This window comes from Arachis stenosperma, chromosome 5 (genome assembly GCF_014773155.1).
Source record: "Arachis stenosperma cultivar V10309 chromosome 5, arast.V10309.gnm1.PFL2, whole genome shotgun sequence".
In the NCBI taxonomy this organism is placed as follows: Eukaryota; Viridiplantae; Streptophyta; class Magnoliopsida; order Fabales; family Fabaceae; genus Arachis; species Arachis stenosperma.
The window spans coordinates 136,425,576-136,447,194 of NC_080381.1; the positions used below are offsets into that span (position 1 = coordinate 136,425,576).

At 32.0% G+C, this 21,619-nt stretch overlaps 2 protein-coding genes, 5 non-coding genes and 1 pseudogene across 7 annotated transcripts; 3 read left to right on the forward strand and 5 right to left on the reverse strand.

Moving 5' to 3' along the window:
- Positions 1 to 6,738: 6,738 nt before the first annotated feature.
- TRNAR-ACG (transfer RNA arginine (anticodon ACG)) lies at positions 6,739 to 6,812 on the reverse strand. The gene has a single exon. It is a non-coding gene; the product is annotated as a tRNA-Arg (tRNA).
- A 2,331-nt stretch (positions 6,813 to 9,143) lies between these two features.
- On the reverse strand, positions 9,144 to 9,215 carry TRNAT-GGU (transfer RNA threonine (anticodon GGU)). The gene has a single exon. It is a non-coding gene; the product is annotated as a tRNA-Thr (tRNA).
- A 943-nt stretch (positions 9,216 to 10,158) lies between these two features.
- TRNAY-GUA (transfer RNA tyrosine (anticodon GUA)) lies at positions 10,159 to 10,242 on the forward strand. The gene has a single exon. It is a non-coding gene; the product is annotated as a tRNA-Tyr (tRNA).
- Positions 10,243 to 10,754: 512 nt separating this feature from the next.
- Positions 10,755 to 10,828, forward strand: TRNAD-GUC (transfer RNA aspartic acid (anticodon GUC)). The gene has a single exon. It is a non-coding gene; the product is annotated as a tRNA-Asp (tRNA).
- Positions 10,829 to 12,875: 2,047 nt separating this feature from the next.
- Positions 12,876 to 12,946, reverse strand: TRNAC-GCA (transfer RNA cysteine (anticodon GCA)). The gene has a single exon. It is a non-coding gene; the product is annotated as a tRNA-Cys (tRNA).
- A 903-nt stretch (positions 12,947 to 13,849) lies between these two features.
- Positions 13,850 to 16,565, forward strand: LOC130981476 (DNA-directed RNA polymerase subunit beta-like). Its single transcript, XM_057905068.1, is given in 3 exon segments — positions 13,850 to 14,145; positions 14,147 to 16,447; positions 16,560 to 16,565. Coding segments are annotated over 3 exon segments (2,364 nt in total). The 5' UTR covers positions 13,850 to 14,088.
- Positions 16,566 to 16,875: 310 nt separating this feature from the next.
- Positions 16,876 to 17,707, reverse strand: LOC130981974 (DNA-directed RNA polymerase subunit alpha-like; annotated as a pseudogene).
- LOC130981975 (30S ribosomal protein S11, chloroplastic) lies at positions 17,672 to 18,441 on the reverse strand. Its single transcript, XM_057905756.1, has one exon. The coding sequence runs from the start codon at positions 18,149 to 18,151 to the stop codon at positions 17,735 to 17,737; it is 417 nt and encodes a 138-aa protein (XP_057761739.1). The 5' UTR covers positions 18,152 to 18,441; the 3' UTR covers positions 17,672 to 17,734.
- Between the last annotated feature and the right edge of the window lie 3,178 nt (positions 18,442 to 21,619).

A 21,619-nucleotide genomic window follows, 5' to 3' on the forward strand; every position in this document is an offset into this window, starting at 1 on the left:
GTTTAGTTCAAAACCTTACGCTAAATCAGGATTCAATTCAATTCTATATAATTCTCATTTTAGACATCCTATTATTTCCCCGATAACTTCAGATTTATTGGCAAAAAGGCGACGAAATAGATTCATCATGCCATTTCCATTCCAATCGATTGAAGACCCTGACAAACAATTAACGTCTTCTTCCGATATCTCGATTGAAATACCTGTGAATGGTATTTTTCGTAGAAATAGTATCCTTGCTCATTTCGACGATCCTCAATATAGAACACAAAATTCGGGAATTCCGAAATATAAGAAAATTTTTCAAAAAAGTCTGTATTCGCCCCTTTTTTTGAATAAAATTGAGAAACCCCCATTTTTTTTTTTGAAAAATTTTGAACCAATGAGACAAATGCTTTTTCTGTTCCAAAGGAGGCTGCGGACAAAAACAGGATTAGAAAATCCGTATTATACAGAAGAAGAGACAAAAGAAAGTAAGGAGGAGGACAAAAGAACAAAAAAAGAACAAGAGGAAAAAAGACGTATAGCAGTAGGAGAGGCCTGGGATAGTTTTATAGTTGCTCAAGTAATAAGAGGCTCGTTATTAATAACCCAATCGATTCTTAGAAAATATATTGTATTGCCTTCGTTGATAATAATTAAAAATATTGTTCGTATGCTTTTATTTCAATTTCCCGAATGGTCAGAAGATTTTAGGGATTGGAATAGAGAAATGTATATTAAATGCACCTATAATGGTGTTCAATTATCCGAAACAGAATTTCCAAAAAAGTGGCTACTAGACGGTATTCAGATACAAATTAGATTTCCTTTTCATCTGAAACCTTGGCACAGATCTAAGCTACGATCCACTAAAAAGGATCCAATGAAAAAAAAAAAAAGGGACTTTAGCTTTTTAACAATTTTGGGAACGGAAGTGGAATTGCCCTTTTCTCGCGTTACCCGAAATCCATTTGCCTTCTTTCATCCCATTTTAACGAAACTAAAAACTAAAAAAAAAAAATGGCAAAATCATTTTTTTCAGGTTCTCGGGATTTTAAATGCAAGAACAAAATTGTTTATAAATTTTTTAAAAGAAAGAGCAAAATGGATCATCAAAATTTTTCTATTTATAAACGAAAAAATAAAACAATTCCCAACTTTAGTGCTACTTACATTCCAAAAAATCGTTGGATTTAAATTAAGTCAAAATCAAAACGATTCAACAATGAGTAAGAAAAATCCAACGATTTACAAATCAAATACTAGAATAAACTCTATTAATTGGACAAATTCTTCATTGAAAAAAAAAAAGATATAAATGCTAAACGAAAGACAATCATTAAAAAAATGAAAAAAATGGCCAAAGAAAAGAAAAGGGGGAGTTTAACAGCAGAGAGAAATATTATTTCGAAGAAAGCAAGTTTTTATGCTAAAGAATTAGCATTAAAAAAAAATATTTGGCAGATATTACAAAAAATAAATCCTCTATTAGCTTATAAGTCACAAAATCCTCTATTAGATGACAATTCGAAGCATTCTTTTTTAAATACTCTCATGGAGAGGGTATACCTAAATATCTTTCTGTGTATCATTTTGATTTGTAGCATTGATGTACAACTTTTTCTTGAATCAAAAACAAAAAAAAAGTCCATTTACAATAATGAAGAAAATGTGGAAAGAACTGATCAAACAAATAAAAGTATAATTTACTTTATTTCGCTTCTCAAAAGATCTTATGATCTTAGGAATACGAATTCCCATAAATTTTGTGACGTATCGTCATTGTCACAAGCATATGTTTTTTTTAAATTATCCGAAACCCAAGTTATTAACATATATAAGTTAAAATATGTTTTTGCATATCATCGAAAATCCCCTTTTCTTAAGAATGAAATAAAAGATTATTTTTTTGGAATACAAAGAATATTTGATTTTCAATTTATATCCAAGAACCCCCCCAATTCTCTAATGAATCAATGGACAAATTGGTTGTTAAAGAGTCATTATCAATATGATTTATCTCAGAGAAGATGGTCTAGATTAGTGCCACAAAAATGGAGAAATAGAATCCATAAACGTCATGTCATTCAAAATAAAGATTTAAAAAAATGTGATTCATATGAAAAAACCAGATCAATTCCTATTCCAACCTAATTCTTCCTAAGATTTCTATTTAGATGAACTGGCTCTTACCAAAGTTATATATCGAAAATGAGTAACCGCGGAACCCCCTTTAACACCCCTTTTCCCTTTTTTCCCCTCTTTTCAAAGTTGGATTTCTAAGTTCTTTATTGAACTCATTTATTTGCAATCATGGTTAAAATGTAAAAAAGATTGGGGTTGACTACCAATCTTTTCAAAATACAGAAAAAGCTTCTCGTAGAAACTACCGATCATTTGTTAACTATTACAACTATTCCAACTATTTAATCAATTACTTCTTGGAAATGCTAAAAGTATTACTCAATTTTTTATATGATACCGGGCCGGGATTGATATTAAGAATCAGAAACCCATAAATTTGAATAGCAAAAATAAGAGTTGCTTTTGGATTATTACATATATATTTTAGTGGAACCAATACAAAAAATGGATGAAATAAAGAAAAAATTGGAGCTACTATGTACATTAGATATAATGATGTAATGGAATTGAAATTCGATATATATAAGTCTATATATAAGAAGGTCGATCTGAATATTTAGATACATATTGTAGATTGATCCATATTATATTATAGAGTAAAACTTTTTGCACTACAATTATAGAATAGATAATATAGATAATATGGTAGAAAGAAATCAAATTGATTTCTTTCTACCATATTATCTATCCAGATTTTATAGAATTCTGTTGCTTCTAGTCCGATTATTTCATTTATTAAATCTTAAGCAAAAATAGAATCTTTTTTTTCATTCACTGTATTGACATGAATTAAGAAATGAAATCATGTTTTAAGTCAAATTAGTCACTTTGACTTACCGTCTTTACATAAATTATAAGTAAAAAGGCAGTGGGAACTAGAATGAACAGTGCAGTAGCAATAAATGCCAGAATATTTACTTCCATAATCTCTATGCTTTTTTTCTTTTATTTCCAATAAATAACTCGGGATCTAATCCCATAGAGATGGTAAATCTTTCGTCAGCAAATTCAATGGTCTAAATCACATCTCGATGATATCAAATAGAACCAATATAATATCATGAATAACAATATCTAAGCTAAGCTATCAAATCGATTCATCGTCGAGAATGGAATAGTATAACATAGGAAGATCTTTTATCCATACCAAATTCAAAAAATGTCGTTTCTGATGCAATCAAAAATTCTTTTTTTTTTTTAACTTTTGAATTTCAAAAAAACGAAGCCCTTCTATATTCATCTGTAATTATGAATTGAATCTTGATGAATGACTAACGAAATTGAATCAAGAAAACTCTAAAAGAAAAGAATGGTTCAACAATTTTATTTTAAGGGAAGATAAGAACAAAAGTTGTATGGATTTACAAAAACTATGGGAATAGAAAAATAGAGAAATATCGAAGTAGTTCCAACAGTTCAATAAATATTCTTTCTTTATTTTTTTCTTCATTTTTTTCCTCAATTATTTCGACTGAATAAATCTTTTTTATTAATTGAAAAATTCAAGTCAAAATTGGTTGCTTGTATCATTAACCATTTCCCCTTTTTTGGATGAGAGGAACTTATCATGAATCCACTGATTGCTGCTGCTTCCGTTGTTGCTGCTGGGTTGGCTGTAGGGCTTGCTTCTATTGGACCTGGGGTTGGCCAAGGCACTGCTGCAGGGCAAGCAGTAGAAGGGATTGCGCGACAACCAGAGGCAGAGGGAAAAATACGGGGTACTTTATTGCTTAGTCTAGCGTTTATGGAAGCGTTAACAATTTATGGGCTGGTTGTAGCATTAGCACTTTTATTTGCGAATCCCTTTGTTTAACTCTAAAAAAATAGAAAAATACAAATACATATCTCTTTTTACGTGTACTTGATTTGCTGCTCTTGCTTTTTAGAATTATATTATTTTGATTTCACCTCAAAAATTCTTTTTTCGTTTGTCCAAGAATGCAGCGCAGGGGAAGGACTCTTTTAAGGTAAAGTTGAGAAATTAACATACTGCTTGCCTTATTCCTTCCCTTTTTAGCACAATGCCACCCTTTTTATTATTATATTATTAGGAAATCCTTTTAGAAAGTGTTTATTTATTAAAATAAAACAACTAGAGATTTTGCAATTGAAAAAAAAAACTAGCTAAAAAATATGATTTTTATGGGAAATTTTGTAATCCAATTGATCGACCACTAACACTAATATATAAATATTATTAAAAAAATTCTAAATAAAACAAATTCGGAATCATAGAAAGAAAATTAGTCTATCCATAATAGAAGAGGAGATGAGATCATATGAAAAATGTAACCGATTCTTTCCTTTGTTTGAGTTACTGGCCATCCGCCGGAAGTTTCGGGTTTAATACCGATATTTTAGCAACAAATCCAATAAATCTAAGTGTAGTGCTCGGTGTATTGGTTTTTTTTTGGAAAGGGAGTGTGTGCGAGTTGTTTATTTCAAGAATAGGTTGGATCGAACCAACTGCACTTTTTTCTTTATATATATAAATAGGAAAAAGTGCATGATCCCACGAATTACTTCTGAAAAAAATTCTAGTTTTAATAAATTAAGAAAAAAATTTTAAGAACCATAGCATTTCGTGATTCATTGTTAAATCCACTTTGATTCTCTATGAACTAACAATTTTGGACCATCAGTGCTAATATTGGCATGTTTGGGGAAATGAAAGATATAAAATAACGCATTAGTCCTTCTTCTTTAGTAAATTTAGAGTACAGGCATCATTTTTCTCTTCTAGAATTAAATTAAGAAATACTCATGGTAACCATTCGTGCAGATGAAATTAGTAAAATTATCCGCGAACGTATTGAACAATATAATACCGAGGTAAAGATTGTAAATATTGGTACTGTACTTCAAGTAGGTGACGGTATTGCTCGTATTTATGGTCTTGATGAAGTAATGGCGGGGGAGTTAGTCCAATTCAATTAGATGCCAAATCCGGAAAGAGTGGTTGTGGAAGATGTTTTCTTGTTGTTACCCCCCTTTTTTGAAGAAAGAGTTGAATTGGTTAGTTATCCAGTAACAAGTAAAAAAAATAGCAGTAATCGATACTTTCTATTTGATGACAGAAAAAAAAGACTCTTTCGTGGTTGATAGAGTTTTCTTTTTAAATAAGATATGGAAAGACAAAAAAACTGCGGAACCCGAGTTTGAGGGATGGGATCTCATATCCTTTTTCTTCTGTTGTAGTATAGTAAAGGAATGGAATCCACGACTAAATCTAATGATAAAAAAGTGAAAGGGCATTATATTCAGTTAATAGGAATAGGATGAGTAGAAAAGAGTATATTGAGGAGTATAAAATAGAATCTAATTCTATATATAATAATATATTATTAAAATAATAAAAAATAGAAAGAATGAATGTAAAACGTAGAACTAAAAAAATGGATTGATTTCGCCTTCTATTTCCGCAAGGAACATAGGTATGATAATACACTTTTAAATTTTTTTATTTGGAAAAAGAAAAAAAATCTTTTAAGTTCTGCTAAATTTTTCACAAAGGGAAGAAAGCATGGAGCTGAAATAACTCACTTAAAACCCCTTTTAAAGGATTACGCGGTACGATTGAATCAAATAAGCCCTTTTGGAATAAATATTCAGCTACTTGTGAACCTTCGGGTATTGTCGTATTCAACGTTTGTTCAATTACTCTTTTACCCGCAAATGCAATGTAAGCATCGGGTTCGGCAATAATGATATCGCCCAACATGCCGAAACTGGCGGTCACCCCACCAGTAGTAGGAGATGTAAGGATGGATACATAGAATAACCTTTTATTTTTTTGATACTCATATAAAGCAGAAGATATTTTAGCCATTTGCATCAAGCTCAGACTTCCTTCTTGCATACGTGCTCCTCCGGACGCACATACTAGAATAAGAGGTAAAAGTTGATTGCCAGCATGGTAGAGCGGTCGGCTGTTAACTGACTGGTCGTAGGTTCGAATCCTACTTGGGGAGGTTTGGTTCATTCCGAATTCTTGAATTCGAAATGAAAGGGTTGGGTTCGCTTTGACCGTTAAAAGTAGGTAACCCGTTCCCCCTGTCTTTTGTTTGTCTCTATTGCATTCTATCTCATCGTATCCCGTTCGGTTCTGCGATATTTGAGAATCGCCGTCAATACCTCGGTGTAGGTTCGGGATACTCCCTTGTTCCACAGTCCGGGGCTATTTAAACTAACCAATTCAGAATTCTCCGATGTACTAGTATTAGCAATAGCAAGTGCATCTTTGATGCAGTCATCAATTCTCCCGAGAGGCTACAATTGCCGCGAGCAAACATATTAATGACGAGGAAGGCATTTTTGTTTTTGCTATGCTACAAATACTTTACTTGTTCTGCTATTCTGCACAAGCCTGGCTGAGGAAGAATTACGAAGGGTAAAAATATGCGGATTAAAAGCTAAAGCTTAGGACATACTTTTTTATTTAGAAATATCCACCATTTACGAAAATTTTGTTTCTTTTTAAGAAAACAGTAAGGTAAGGCCATTCCATTTCGACAAAATACCCACACCCAAGTTCCATAGCTTTGGGTCCGCTAGCCCGATCATGATTTTCTTACCCCCAGAGGTAAGGGTCCTTACCTTTTTGGCCGGTTGTGGGCGAGGAGGGATTCGAACCCCCGACACCGTGGTTCGTAGCCACGTGCTCTAATCCTCTGAGCTACAGGCCCCATCCCGTCTCCACTGGATCTGTTTCCCGGAGTACCCTAAAACTAAAAAAAGGGAACCTTCCCTCTCCCCAGCCATTTCATTTCGGCTTAAGAAGATGTGAAAGCGCCTCTCTCTCTCTATAAGAACGGTGCGTTCCGAGGTGTGAAGTGGGCGAGAAGGGATTTCATAATTGGGGTTTTGAATAAGACGACCTTTTTCATTTTGAATTCTTATTACTTTTTCATATTGAAAAAGTAATAAGAGAGGTCTTAAGCTTTTTATCATCCTGGCGCCGAGCTATTTTTCCGCAGGACCTCCCCTACAGTATCGTCACCGCAGTAGAGTTTAACTACCAAGTTCGGGATGGATTGGTGTGGTTCCTCTACGCCTAGGACACCAGAATATCGAACCATGAACGAAGAAAGGCATGAGATAAAAGCATATTGGCTATTCATTGTGTCACTTAGAACTCTTTTTCGCATTAATAGCTTTTCCTGAACAATTCTTGAAATCGAAATGAGAAGATGGTTTTGTCGTTATGAGATAAAAAAAATGCAATTTGATACAAAATTTATCAATATTGCTTTTTTTATTCAAAAAACCTTCTCCATTTTAATTATAACAGTAACTGTCAGTATATGTAAACCCTAGAATATAACTAGAAATTGTTACAGAGATAATATCTATCGGGTATCTTATCCGTATTCCGCATATGATACGTATATACCAGAATTTGAAATAAGATTCTCGTGCTTCCATAATTGAAAGAAGTTTTCAAATAAATCATTTTCATCTTTGGTAAATTTACCAAGAGCTATAGTCATAGTGATCCTCCTATTCAACTACTTCAACCATTTCCGAACACCTCCTAGCATTTTGGGGATGGGACCTTGGAGGCTTTTCTCATTTATATAATATAATGATTTTTTTTCTCGTAGATTTCCCTTCTTTTCTAATGCGTTTCGGATATAAAAATCATTTATTGCTCTATGGATACCTAGGTTAAGTTGAATCCATGAACTCAATCCGGCTATTCCTTTTTTTATTCTTCTAAATAAAATCCCCTAAGTCATGAATGGTTAATTGTCTTATGACTCATAAATTTACTCAAAAATCTGATAGAAATTTTTTTTTAACAATTTTTCAAGAGAAAAATGATACCTTTTCTCGTTCGCGCTACCAGCGGAGCCCGGGCACACTCCGTTCCTTTGATCAAAGAATAATATTCAAAGAATATTTTTGTGAAATTGAAAAAATAAAAAAAAAATGTTTTCAAAATTCTTCTAATTTTTATGTCTAGGAAACTGGCTTATTTAGTACTTTCTATTTTTTATTACTTTTCTATTTGAATCTTATTTCAAGATTTTTTCTTTTAGTGTCGTTTTTGTTCTATTTTCCTTTCTTTCAGTTAAAAAAAACTCCAAAGTCTACTTTTTTGTAGATCACGGTAAGAGAAAGAGAAATTTCTAATATTTTTTCTATTTACTTTTTCGATATTTTTATCTATCTATCTATCTATCCGAGTAATTAATATTAATTAAAATATTTTAATTAATATTAAATAAAATAATAGAAATAATAAGAGAAGAGACTGTAAGTGAAAAGTCTCTTTCTCCCAGTCATTAATTGCCGGAAATATACCGGAAGCACCGATAGAAAAAGAAAATATTTGATACGTGAAGCCATGATTTGATGTATTTTTTTTATATATCATATCCCATTTTATAGAAATGGAAATTGATCTTCTCTTGTGTTCAAAAAAAAATGACTTGTATTTTGGAGCTTGGAATAAGCTGTAGAAAGGGAATATAAAAATATTCCTATAGAATCTTGAGGAACGGGAGGATTTAATCGTAAATATCGACTAATTCTTACGAAGTACAAATCAAAAAGAAGTCTAAAAAAAAAAGATAAATTTCATCTATATCGAATTTGAATATCAGAATAGTAGATATAGTTCTGATTCAATGGGTTAGGTCCACTTACTTTTTTTTTAATGTTTCGAAATTTTTTTATTGGAATAATCGAAAATAGCAATATAAAGAAGATATCATTATTCATTAAATAAAAAAAAGAGACTGATAAAAATGTTCTACTTTATAAATAGACTAAGTACTAAATAGACTAAGTAGAAATTGTTTACTAAAATTTGATTATCATTCATTAGAATGATAACAATAGTTTATTACAATTCAGAATTCTATTTTCTACTGAAATTAGACTCTTAGTTTTTTTTTTCGAAAAAAGAACAACAACAATATCTCTATTCTGCATTCAAATACGAAAACTACAAAAGACCAATACTACTGCTGAGGTTTTGTTTTATGAGAATGAAAAAGGGTCGGGCTCAAAGCCCCTTATCGGATTTGAACCGATGACTTACGCCTTACCATGGCGTTACTCTACCACTGAGTTAAAAGGGCTCCGCTTGATTCAATTCCTTATTCAGCAATAAGCCAATATGAGTCTAGTACAGATATTTGTTACTGAATATACTTCTTAATATAGATAATATTAGAATATCCGTTAGAATATATGCACATAGATATATCTATTATCTACATATCGACTCATTAAAGGACAAAAAATTCGATTTACCTAGTGAAAAAACATATAGTTAATAAAAAAGTTTATTGATATTAGATTTGATTTTGAATGATATGATATCGATGTTATCATATCAATGGAATTTGAAATAAATTCAAAAGCGATTCGAATTCTGGTTATCCTCATCATAACGAAATTCATTGTATTGGGTATTGATACATGTACCCACCAATTCAAATAAATATTTTATTGAATCGTTGCAAAATGGATTCCAATTTTCCTGCTCTTGAACCGATTCTTATTGAAAAAAAAAAATAACTTGTTGATCCATATCCTTTTACCCCGATTTCCATATTTATTCGTGGTTTTTCCGGCTTAGGATGAGACAGAGATATATTTATTTTTATAAAATGAATAAAAGAAATGAAGTTTTAACCCACGCTACGCCTTTTCTAGCAAACCAACCACTCCCCGAAAGATCCTACTTTTTTTGGAATTATAGATTGGCGATTGGAATGAACAATTTCGAAATCGTGATGATGAACTCCCCAAATATATGGTATGGAGTTTTGAAAAAAAGGGGGGGGGAGATCCTTCTGAGCGAATCATATCATTCCAATCTATTGACAATTAAAAAAAAAACTGTTTATACTAAGAACATAGCATAACGGCGGTCGGGAAAGTGGGCCCCCATCGTCTAGTGGTCCAGGACATCTCTCTTTCAAGGAGGCAACGGGGATTCGACTTCCCCTGGGGGTAGGGTACTACGAAAGGAAGTTGATCATGGATCATCTAAAAAGAATCAAATTGATTCTTCCTGGGTCGATGCCCGAGTGGTTAATGGGGACGGACTGTAAATTCGTTGGCAATATGTCTACGCTGGTTCAAATCCAGCTCGGCCCAATAATTTGCCGATCCACCATAAAAAGATATAACCATTTGTTGTTCTCCGGAAATGGCCGATATGCTCAGATATGGGAGAAAATAAAATGTGATAAATCTTTAGGGATCTTTTTTTACGGACCATATATACATATAAAATTCAAATCTTGTTAATGATCTAGATCCTTATTAGGATCTCTAAGTATAATATAAAAAACGATTAAATAAAAAAAAGATAAAAAAAAAGACTCTTTCTTTATTTAATTTCTTTTGTATTGATGGATTCATTTTTCAATTGATTTGGCAATAATGAATGAAGGGATTACAAGTAATCCATGTCGATCTCTAAAGTGCGTATTGATATATCAATTCAATAAATATATCTATTTATATAATTGAATAATAATAAAAATAATGGATATATGATACGTCTCTGTCAGTTAATTAAAGCAAACGATTCTATAATCTAAAATAATAAAAACAAAAGGTTTGAATGAAAGCATAAGAATTTCTATGCTGTACGCCCCTTTCCTGGGATTGTAGTTCAATTGGTCAGAGCACCGCCCTGTCAAGGCGGAAGCTGCGGGTTCGAGCCCCGTCAGTCCCGAATGAATAAAAATCCAAAAAAAGACACCAATTTGTATGTGAAAGGGAATCCTAATAACAAAAAAATATCATTCCTAAGAGGGATCCCCTCTTTTTTGCTTCGTGGGAACCCTTATCTAATTTGAAATTCAAAAGTTAAAAAAAAAAAAGAATTTTTGATTGCATCAGAAACGACATTTTTTGAATTTGGTATGGATAAAAGATCTTCCTATGTTATACTATTCCATTCTCGACGATGAATCGATTTGATAGCTTAGCTTAGATATTGTTATTCATGATATTATATTGGTTCTATTTGATATCATCGAGATGTGATTTAGACCATTGAATTTGCTGACGAAAGATTTACCATCTCTATGGGATTAGATCCCGAGTTATTTATTGGAAATAAAAGAAAAAAAGCATAGAGATTATGGAAGTAAATATTCTGGCATTTATTGCTACTGCACTGTTCATTCTAGTTCCCACTGCCTTTTTACTTATAATTTATGTAAAGACGGTAAGTCAAAGTGACTAATTTGACTTAAAACATGATTTCATTTCTTAATTCATGTCAATACAGTGAATGAAAAAAAAGATTCTATTTTTGCTTAAGATTTAATAAATGAAATAATCGGACTAGAAGCAACAGAATTCTATAAAATCTGGATAGATAATATGGTAGAAAGAAATCAATTTGATTTCTTTCTACCATATTATCTATATTATCTATTCTATAATTGTAGTGCAAAAAGTTTTACTCTATAATATAATATGGATCAATCTACAATATGTATCTAAATATTCAGATCGACCTTCTTATATATAGACTTATATATATCGAATTTCAATTCCATTACATCATTATATCTAATGTACATAGTAGCTCCAATTTTTTCTTTATTTCATCCATTTTTTGTATTGGTTCCACTAAAATATATATGTAATAATCCAAAAGCAACTCTTATTTTTGCTATTCAAATTTATGGGTTTCTGATTCTTAATATCAATCCCGGCCCGGTATCATATAAAAAAATTGAGTAATACTTTTAGCATTTCCAAGAAGTAATTGATTAAATAGTTGGAATAGTTGTAATAGTTAACAAATGATCGGTAGTTTCTACGAGAAGCTTTTTCTGTATTTTGAAAAGATTGGTAGTCAACCCCAATCTTTTTTACATTTTAACCATGATTGCAAATAAATGAGTTCAATAAAGAACTTAGAAATCCAACTTTGAAAAGAGGGGAAAAAAGGGAAAAGGGGTGTTAAAGGGGGTTCCGCGGTTACTCATTTTCGATATATAACTTTGGTAAGAGCCAGTTCATCTAAATAGAAATCTTAGGAAGAATTAGGTTGGAATAGGAAAAAATTTCCTATCTTTTTTTCATCCCCTTAACAAGAATAAGGTAATAATTTCACTATTTGGGTGATTGACAGAGTATTTTGTATTTAGTATGCATAGAATACATTACACCACTCAAATAAAATAGACTTCCGAAATGCGGATATATTTGAATTAAAGGAATTGGTATGGTATTAATTAAAAGGAAATGAAAAATATTCAATTGAAAAATTTAATAACCCAGCTAGAAAACAATTGATACAGTTGGATCCCCCACCCCAATTAGTCGTACCTTTAAAGTCCACTTCTTCCCCATACTACGAGAGAAAGGGAAAATGTGAAAACTACCATTAAAGCAGCCCAAGCAAGATTTACTATATCCATGTGAATTTTTTCTCCTATCTCTATAAAAAATAACTATGAAGGAATTATTTTACTATTGTTCACTAATTCTTGTTGTTTTTTTTTGGTATTAATCTAATCACTGAGAATACTAGAAACTATAATAACTATATATATTTATTTAAATCGCTGGTACAGAGTCAAAGGGGGATTCGATTCTGCACTAAAACTATTATATTAACACGAAACAATTCAATAAATTCTATTAGAACATCAAACAAGTTTTGATCAGATTTCTAGTAGAGTCGGAAAACATTACAGATAAATTCGTTTTTCCTCTCATTTTTTTAATTAAAAGGTCAAAATTCAATTCTCTTGTCGATCAGGCGACACCCGGATTTGAACTGGGGAAAAAGGATTTGCAGTCCCCCGCCTTACCGCTCGGCCATGCCGCCAAAACGATATATATATGAGAATACCCTTTTTTTATTGAAAAAGAGATATGCACTTTGATCGACAAACGCAATAATGGAAGGACAAAACGGAACCGTTAACTATACAATTCCTGAACAATTCTTGAAATCGAAATGAGAAGATGGTTTTGTCGTTATGAGATAAAAAAAAATGCAATTTGATACAAAATTTATCAATATTGCTTTTTTTATTCAAAAAACCTTCTCCATTTTAATTATAACAGTAACTGTCAGTATATGTAAACCCTAGAATATAACTAGAAATTGTTACAGAGATAATATCTATCGGGTATCTTATCCGTATTCCGCATATGATACGTATATACCAGAATTTGAAATAAGATTCTCGTGCTTCCATAATTGAAAGAAGTTTTCCTTGAAAAAATAAATTCAATAGAAATTGAAAAATTGACTACGACATGCTCTGTACCGAATAAATAGGACTGCTATAAAAGGAAGAGACATGTATCTAATCTGGATACTAGATATATGGCTAGCTATAGCAACGGAAGTTAGATTTGTGCAGGTTTAATAAATATACTAGCTTTATTACGTATTCCAATTGTATTCTCAAATAAGAAGGGGTGGTGTGTAAACTCTCCCACCTTTGTAAATTCGAATTCTCCCTATTAATATAATAGAAATCTATATATATAATTTTGATAATTTGGAATTTGGAAAAAAAAATTGAAAAGGGAGGGATTAAGTATTCTAAAATGAATTCTATGATTTCTATTATATTGTTCTATATTATATTGTTTAGGATTATTAGATTAGGTTTTTATCGAGCCGAACAAATCCCGAGTCGATTTTTTTCCCGGTATCCAAATCGAATTGAAATATGTAATATCATAACATAATAATGTTATTCTGTTATAAATGGAATCCATTTTTTGGATATTCTAAAAAAACCAAGAAGTCGAGTTGGATCGTTTCAATTCCTTTCCATTTGGATTCTATCCGTTTGTTTTGTTGCAAATTCAAATTTGAGTATTAAATTCGATTCCCACCTTTTTTGTTTCTTCCTAACAGGTATTTCCTATACGGGGTTGGTAAAAAAATTTCATGTGATTCGGTAAAAGCAACAACAATTCCATTATTGCTAATTTTATTCATGTTATTCGATGAATAATGAGACAGCAAATGATGGGACATTTTCTAAAAAATACAAGGGGAAAATAAAAAATGATTGGGGGTGAAAATGCGGGAATGTCTACAATACCGGGATTGAATCAGATACAATTTGAAGGGTTTTGTAGGTTCATTGATCGGGGCTTAAGAGAAGAACTTTATAAGTTTCCAAAAATGGAAGATCTGGATCAAGAAATCGAATTTCAATTATTTGCGGAAACATACCAATTGGTAGAACCCTTGATAAAAGAAAAAGATGCTGTATATGAATCACTTACATATTCCTCTGAATTATATGTATCTGCGGGATTAATTTGGAAAAACAATAAGGATATCCAAGAACAAACAATTTTTATTGGAAATATTCCTCTAATGAACTCCTTGGGAACTTCTATAGTAAATGGAATTTATAGAATTGTAATCAATCAAATATTGGAAAGCCCTGGTATCTATTATCGGTCAGAATTGGACCATAACGGGATTTTGGTCTATACTGGCACTATAATATCGGATTGGGGAGGGAGATTAGAACTAGAGATTGATAGAAAAGCAAAGATATGGGCTCGTGTCAGTAGGAAACAGAAAATATCTATTCTAGTTCTACTATCAGCTATGGGTTTGAATTTAAACGAAATTCTAGAGAATGTTTGCTATCCCGAACTCTTCTTGTCTTTCTTGAATGAAAAGGAAAAAAAAAAAATTGGGTCAAAAGAAAACGCCATTTTGGAGTTTTATCAACAATTTGCTTGTGTAGGCGGAGATCCTGTATTTTCTGAATCTTTGTGCAAGGAATTACAAAAAAAAATTTTTCACCAACGATGTGAATTAGGAAGGATTGGTCGACGAAATCTGAATCGAAGATTGAATCTTGATATACCTCAGAACAATACATTTTTGTTACCACGAGATATATTGGCAGCTGCCGATCATTTGATTGGAATGAAATTTGGAATGGGTACACTTGATGATATGAATCATTTGAAAAATAAACGTATTCGTTCCGTAGCAGATCTCTTACAAGATCAATTCGGATTGGCTCTGGTTCGTTTAGAAAATATGGTTAGAGGAACTATATGTGGAGCAATTAGACTTAAATTGATACCGACTCCTCAGAATTTGGTGACTTCAACTCCACCAACAACTACTTTTGAATCTTTTTTTGGATTACATCCATTATCTCAAGTTCTGGATCGAACCAATCCATTGACCCAAATAGTTCATGGTAGAAAATTGAGTTATTTGGGCCCCGGAGGGGTGACGGGGCGAACTGCTAGTTTTCGGATACGAGATATCCATCCTAGTCATTATGGACGCATTTGTCCAATTGATACGTCTGAAGGAATCAATGTTGGACTTATTGGATCTCTAGCTATTCATGGGAGAATTGGTCGTTGGGGGTCTATAGAAAGTCCATTTTATGAAATTGATAAGAGATCAAAAAGAATACGGATGCTTTTTTTACCACCAAGTAGAGATGAATACTATATGGTAGCTACAGGAAATTCTTTAGCACTGAATCGAAGTATTCGGGAGGAACAGATTGTCCCAGCGCGATATCGTCAAGAATTTCTGACTATTGCATGGGAAGAGGTTCATCTCCGAAGTATTTTCCCCTTTCAATATTTTTCTATTGGAGCTTCGCTCATTCCTTTTATCGAGCATAATGATGCGAATCGAGCTTTAATGAGTTCAAATATGCAACGTCAAGCAGTTCCGCTTTTTCGGTCCGAAAAGTGCATTGTGGGAACGGGATTGGAACGCCAAGTAGCCTTAGATTCGGGGGCTTCCGCTATAGCGGAACACGAGGGAAAGATCTTTTATACCGATACTGAAAAGATCCTTCTATTGGGCAATGGGGAGACTTTAAACATCCCATTGGTTATGTATCAAGGTTCTAATAAAAATACTTGCATGCATCAAAAACCTCAAGTTCAACGCGGTAAATGCATAAAAAGGGGTCAAATTTTAGCGGACGGTGCTGCTACAATTTGCGGCGAACTTGCTTTGGGAAAAAACATATTAGTAGTTTATATGCCATGGGAGGGTTACAATTCTGAAGATGCTGTACTCATCAGCGAACGTCTGGTCTATGAAGATATTTATACTTCTTTTCACATACGGAAATATGAAATTCAAACTCATGTGACAAGCCACGGTCCTGAAAAAATCACTAAGGAAATCCCACACCTAGAAGCCCATTTACTCCGAAATTTAGACAAAAATGGAATTGTTACCCCCGGATCTTGGGTAGAGACGGGCGATATTTTAGTGGGGAAATTAACGCCTCAAATGGTACAAGAATCCTCGTATGCCCCGGAAGATAGATTATTACGAGCTATACTTGGAATTCAGGTTTCCTTTTTTCATCTCATACGGCTCCTCCTTTATGTGTATAATGAAAAAAAAATGAATACATTAAATCAAAAAAAGATTCCAGTATTCTCTCTCATTATCACCTGTGCAGGGCTAGTGTTTTTACAAGAAATCTCTAGCCAACCTTCCTGTAAAAGATTTTTTCTTAACATCAAGTTTGTTGGTACTGGATAAAAAGGATAACTCCAACAATATCTTTGTCCTCAACGCCGCTTAATTTCCCGGAATTAGTCACCTCAACACCCTTCGATGGTTATACGGGTATCCAAAAATACGAACGAGATGGATGCTTGTTGTCCCAACCATTCTTGTTAGTTCCGATCCCGAAAAGAAAGGAAGAATTTTTTTACAAAGTTTTCGTGTTGTCGATTCCTAATCGTAGTGCTTCTTCCCCCATGCCGCCAATGTATCATGAAAAGTGAAACCGGGTAAAGTAACTTTGTGTTGATTTTTTTCTAATTTCAAGTTTTCTGCTCCCGCATGTAAAAAAGGAATAAATAGGTCAATCAAATTACGGGAGGCTTCATAAAGCGCTTCTTTAGGAGTTAAACTCCCATTTGTCCATATTTCGAGAAAGAGTATTTCTTGTTTTTCATTCCCATTCACATAAGAATGAATACTATGATTTGCGTTTCGAACAGGCATGAATACTGCATCTATAGGATAACTTCCGTCTTGAAAGTTTTTTAGTCTTTTTATACAATATCCGCGATTCCTCTCGATTTGTAATCTAATACACAAATTAATGGGTTCTATTAGGTTAGCTATATGTTGCGTATTATCAACAATTTCCACAGAAGGTGGTAAAATGATGTCTTGAGCGGTTACATATCCGGGACCGTTGATACAAATAGATGCGTCTCGAGTCCCATACAGATTACTTCTCAATACTATTTCTTTCAAATTCATTAAAATTTCATGTACTGATTCTTGAATACCTACTATGGTCGAATATTCATGTGGTATTTTCTCAGATTTTGCACGTGTGATACATGTTCCCTCTATTTCTCCAAGCAAAACTCTTCGCATCGCAATGCCTATTGTATCAGCTTGGCCTTTCATAAGTGGAGACAGAATAAAGCGTCCATAATAAAGGCGCTTACTGTCTACTCTTGATTCAACACACTTCCACTGTAGTGTTCGAGTAGATACTCTAATTTTCTCTCGAACCATAGTAATCAATTCTTTTTTTCAAATCCTTGAATTGTTTATTTCTTTTGTCTTGAAATTTATTCTATGTTTTCTATTTTTATCTTTTGTTTTACATTACACACGTCGTTTTTTAGGGGACCTACACCCATTATGTGGCATAGGGGTTACATCCCGTATAAAATTTAAGAGTATGCCACTTCTACGAATAGCTCTTAATGCCGCATCTCTTCCGAGACCGGGACCCTTTATCATGACTTCTGCTCGTTGCATGCCTTGATTCGCTACTGTTCGAATAACATTTCCTGCTGCGGTTTGGGCGGCAAATGGTGTTCCCCTTCGCGTACCTTTGAATCCACAAGTACCTGCGGAGGACCACGAAATTACCCGACCCCGTACATCGGTAACAGTGACAATGGTATTGTTGAAACTAGCTTGAACATGAATAACGCCCTTTGGTATTTTACGAGCATGTTTACGTGAACCAATACGTCCATTTTTACGCGAACCAATTTTGGGTATAGGTTTTGCCATATCTTATTATCTTTTTATTATTTCATAATTATTATCTCATAACCTAAAAGGAAGTCTGAGATGTATGGATATATTCATTTCATGTCAAAAAAACAGATGTTTTACTATATTTCTTTTTTTTAATTAGAAACTAGAATTAATATTCTCAAAATTGGCATTCTATTTGTGTTAATATACAACTAACAAAAATAGAATTTCCAATTTTAGATCCCCAAAATCTCTCTATCTAATATCTCTTTTTTATATTGTATTCTATTAGAATAGTTCTAATCTATATATATATAATCATTGATATATATTATATATATAAGAAAATTTCGAAATATTCGAAATAGAATTTCTATATTCATTCAATAATTTGAAATTTTCACATATTCAAAAATATTAATATATAATCAATATTACTATAAAATCATATCATATATAATAGAGAATATTATATAATTTCTAAGTTTTCATGTAAAAAAAAGTTTGAATTTCAATATCTATATCTTTTTTTATTTTTTTTTTATTTGCGCACCCAGTCCTTTATAATTCAAAGCCCTCTCTTGTGGCTTTTGTGGAAATATTATCCTTATCCTTGTCTTTGTTTATGTCTTGGATTGGAACAAATTACTAGAATTCTACCTCGTCTACGGATCAATCTACATTTTTCACAAATTTTACGAACAGAGGCCCGTATTTTCATATTTATCATTCCTTCAACTTAATCTCGGATCCATTTTAATGGAAGAAAATAAGGTTTCCTTCAATTTTTAACTTCTATTCTAATCGTACCCCTCAAAACCAATAATATTGAAGTTAAAAAAAAGTCTAATTAAAGAATTTATACTTGCATTTTTTATTTCTCTGTGGTAGAAATATAGTACTTAGTCTATTTATAAAGTAGAACATTTTTATCAGTCTCTTTTTTTTATTTAATGAATAATGATATCTTCTTTATATTGCTATTTTCGATTATTCCAATAATAAAATTTCGAAACATTAAAAAAAAAGTAAGTGGACCTAACCCATTGAATCAGAACTATATCTACTATTCTGATATTCAAATTCGATATAGATGAAATTTATCTTTTTTTTTAGACTTCTTTTTGATTTGTACTTCGTAAGAATTAGTCGATATTTACGATTAAATCCTCCCGTTCCTCAAGATTCTATAGGAATATTTTTATATTTCCTTGTCTTACCAAGTTCCATATTAGTCAGATTAGTAAACAAATAAAAAAAGAGAGCAAATTACTAAAAGAATGAATAAAAAAGATAATAATATATATATATATGAAGAAATTCGTCCACCCCCAATATATTTTATGGCCTCTCCCATAAAAAAACTTAAGATACCAATTCCATTTGGAATTGCATCAATTACTTGTCTATCAATATAATGATTTATTTTAGCGAATTTTCTTACATTTGTAATGAAAAAACTTCCATAAAAAGCATCCAGATAACCACGATTAGATGACCAATCATATATGGCATTGATTATTTTTTCTAGAATTTTTGTTTTACGAACATTTTTTTCAAATATATTTTTTAAGTTCAAATTTTGTAAAACCGAATAAACGGGCTTATAGATAAAAGACGCTATAAATATTCCGAAAAAAGACAGACTGACCGAAAAAGTTGCATTTGTTAAAAATTCAAACCAATCGAAAGAATTTTGAAAATTTTGATGCAACAGGTCTATAGAAGGGATTAACAATTTGGATAATATATCCAAATTTGTTCCTTCTTGGCTAAAAGAGATTCCTATTACTCCAACCAACAAAGTAAATAATACTAATATAAACATAGAAAAAAGCATAGTATTGGTGGATTCATGAGGATAAAAAGGAGAAGGCTTTTTAGTATCAAAATGAGTAGTATCAATAAGAAGACGTGTTATGCTTTTGACATTTTGATTAATTCTATGGAAATATGCCCTCTTGTTAAAAAAAAGATATTTCTGGTCATTATTTATTAATGTTAATAAATCTATTAAATAAAATCTTTTGTTTACTTTTTGTTTTCTTTCTTTACCCCACAAAGATATTGAATATAATGAATTTTTTTTTTTGCCATTGAGATTTTGAAAATGAACATTGAAATATCCTTCAAAAACAAGTAAATTTAGTTGTTAGAAATCCGCAAACCATTCCCACTTTTGGTCAGAATTTCTTTGAATATGTCCTCGAATTCATTCGAGATGTAAGTAAAACTCAGATTGGGGAAGAATATGGTCCGTGGGTTCCCTTTGTTGGAACTATGTTCTTATTTATTTTTGTTTCAAATTGGTCGGGGGCTCTTTTGCCTTGGAAAATAATACAGTTACCTCATGGGGAGTTAGCTGCACCCAAAAATGATATAAATACTACTGTTGCATTAGCTTTACTTACATCAGTAGCATATTTCTATGCGGGTCTTTCGAAAATCCCTCCTATTTGAGTAATCTTATTATTATTAGAAGAACATGAAATTTCACCTTAACGACGAGACCTATTATCATTTTTCGCATGTCCTCGGAAGTTTAGAGTAGGTGAAAATTCGCCCAATTTATGGCCTACCATACGATCTATTATATAAATAGGTAAATGTTCTTTTCCATTATGGATAGCAATGGTATGGCCAATCATTGTGGGGATAATGGTAGATGTTCTGGACCAAGTTATTATTATTTCTTTCTCCGCTTTTGTGTTAAGCTTTTTTATTTTTCTCGAGTCGATAAAAACCTAATCTAATAATCCTAAACAATATAATATAGAACAATATAATAGAAATCATAGAATTCATTTTAGAATACTTAATCCCTCCCTTTTCAATTTTTTTTTTCCAAATTCAAAATTATCAAAATTATATATATAGATTTCTATTATATTAATAGGGAGAATTCGAATTTACAAAGGTGGGAGAGTTTACACACCACCCCTTCTTATTTGAGAATACAATTGGAATACGTAATAAAGCTAGTATATTTATTAAACCTGCACAAATCTAACTTCCGTTGCTATAGCTAGCCATATATCTAGTATCCAGATTAGATACATGTCTCTTCCTTTTATAGCAGTCCTATTTATTCGGTACAGAGCATGTCGTAGTCAATTTTTCAATTTCTATTGAATTTATTTTTTCAAGAAAAACTTCTTTCAATTATGGAAGCACGAGAATCTTATTTCAAATTCTGGTATATACGTATCATATGCGGAATACGGATAAGATACCCGATAGATATTATCTCTGTAACAATTTCTAGTTATATTCTAGGGTTTACATATACTGACAGTTACTGTTATAATTAAAATGGAGAAGGTTTTTTGAATAAAAAAAGCAATATTGATAAATTTTGTATCAAATTGCATTTTTTTTTATCTCATAACGACAAAACCATCTTCTCATTTCGATTTCAAGAATTGTTCAGGAATTGTATAGTTAACGGTTTCGTTTTGTCCTTCCATTATTGCGTTTGTCGATCAAAGTGCATATCTCTTT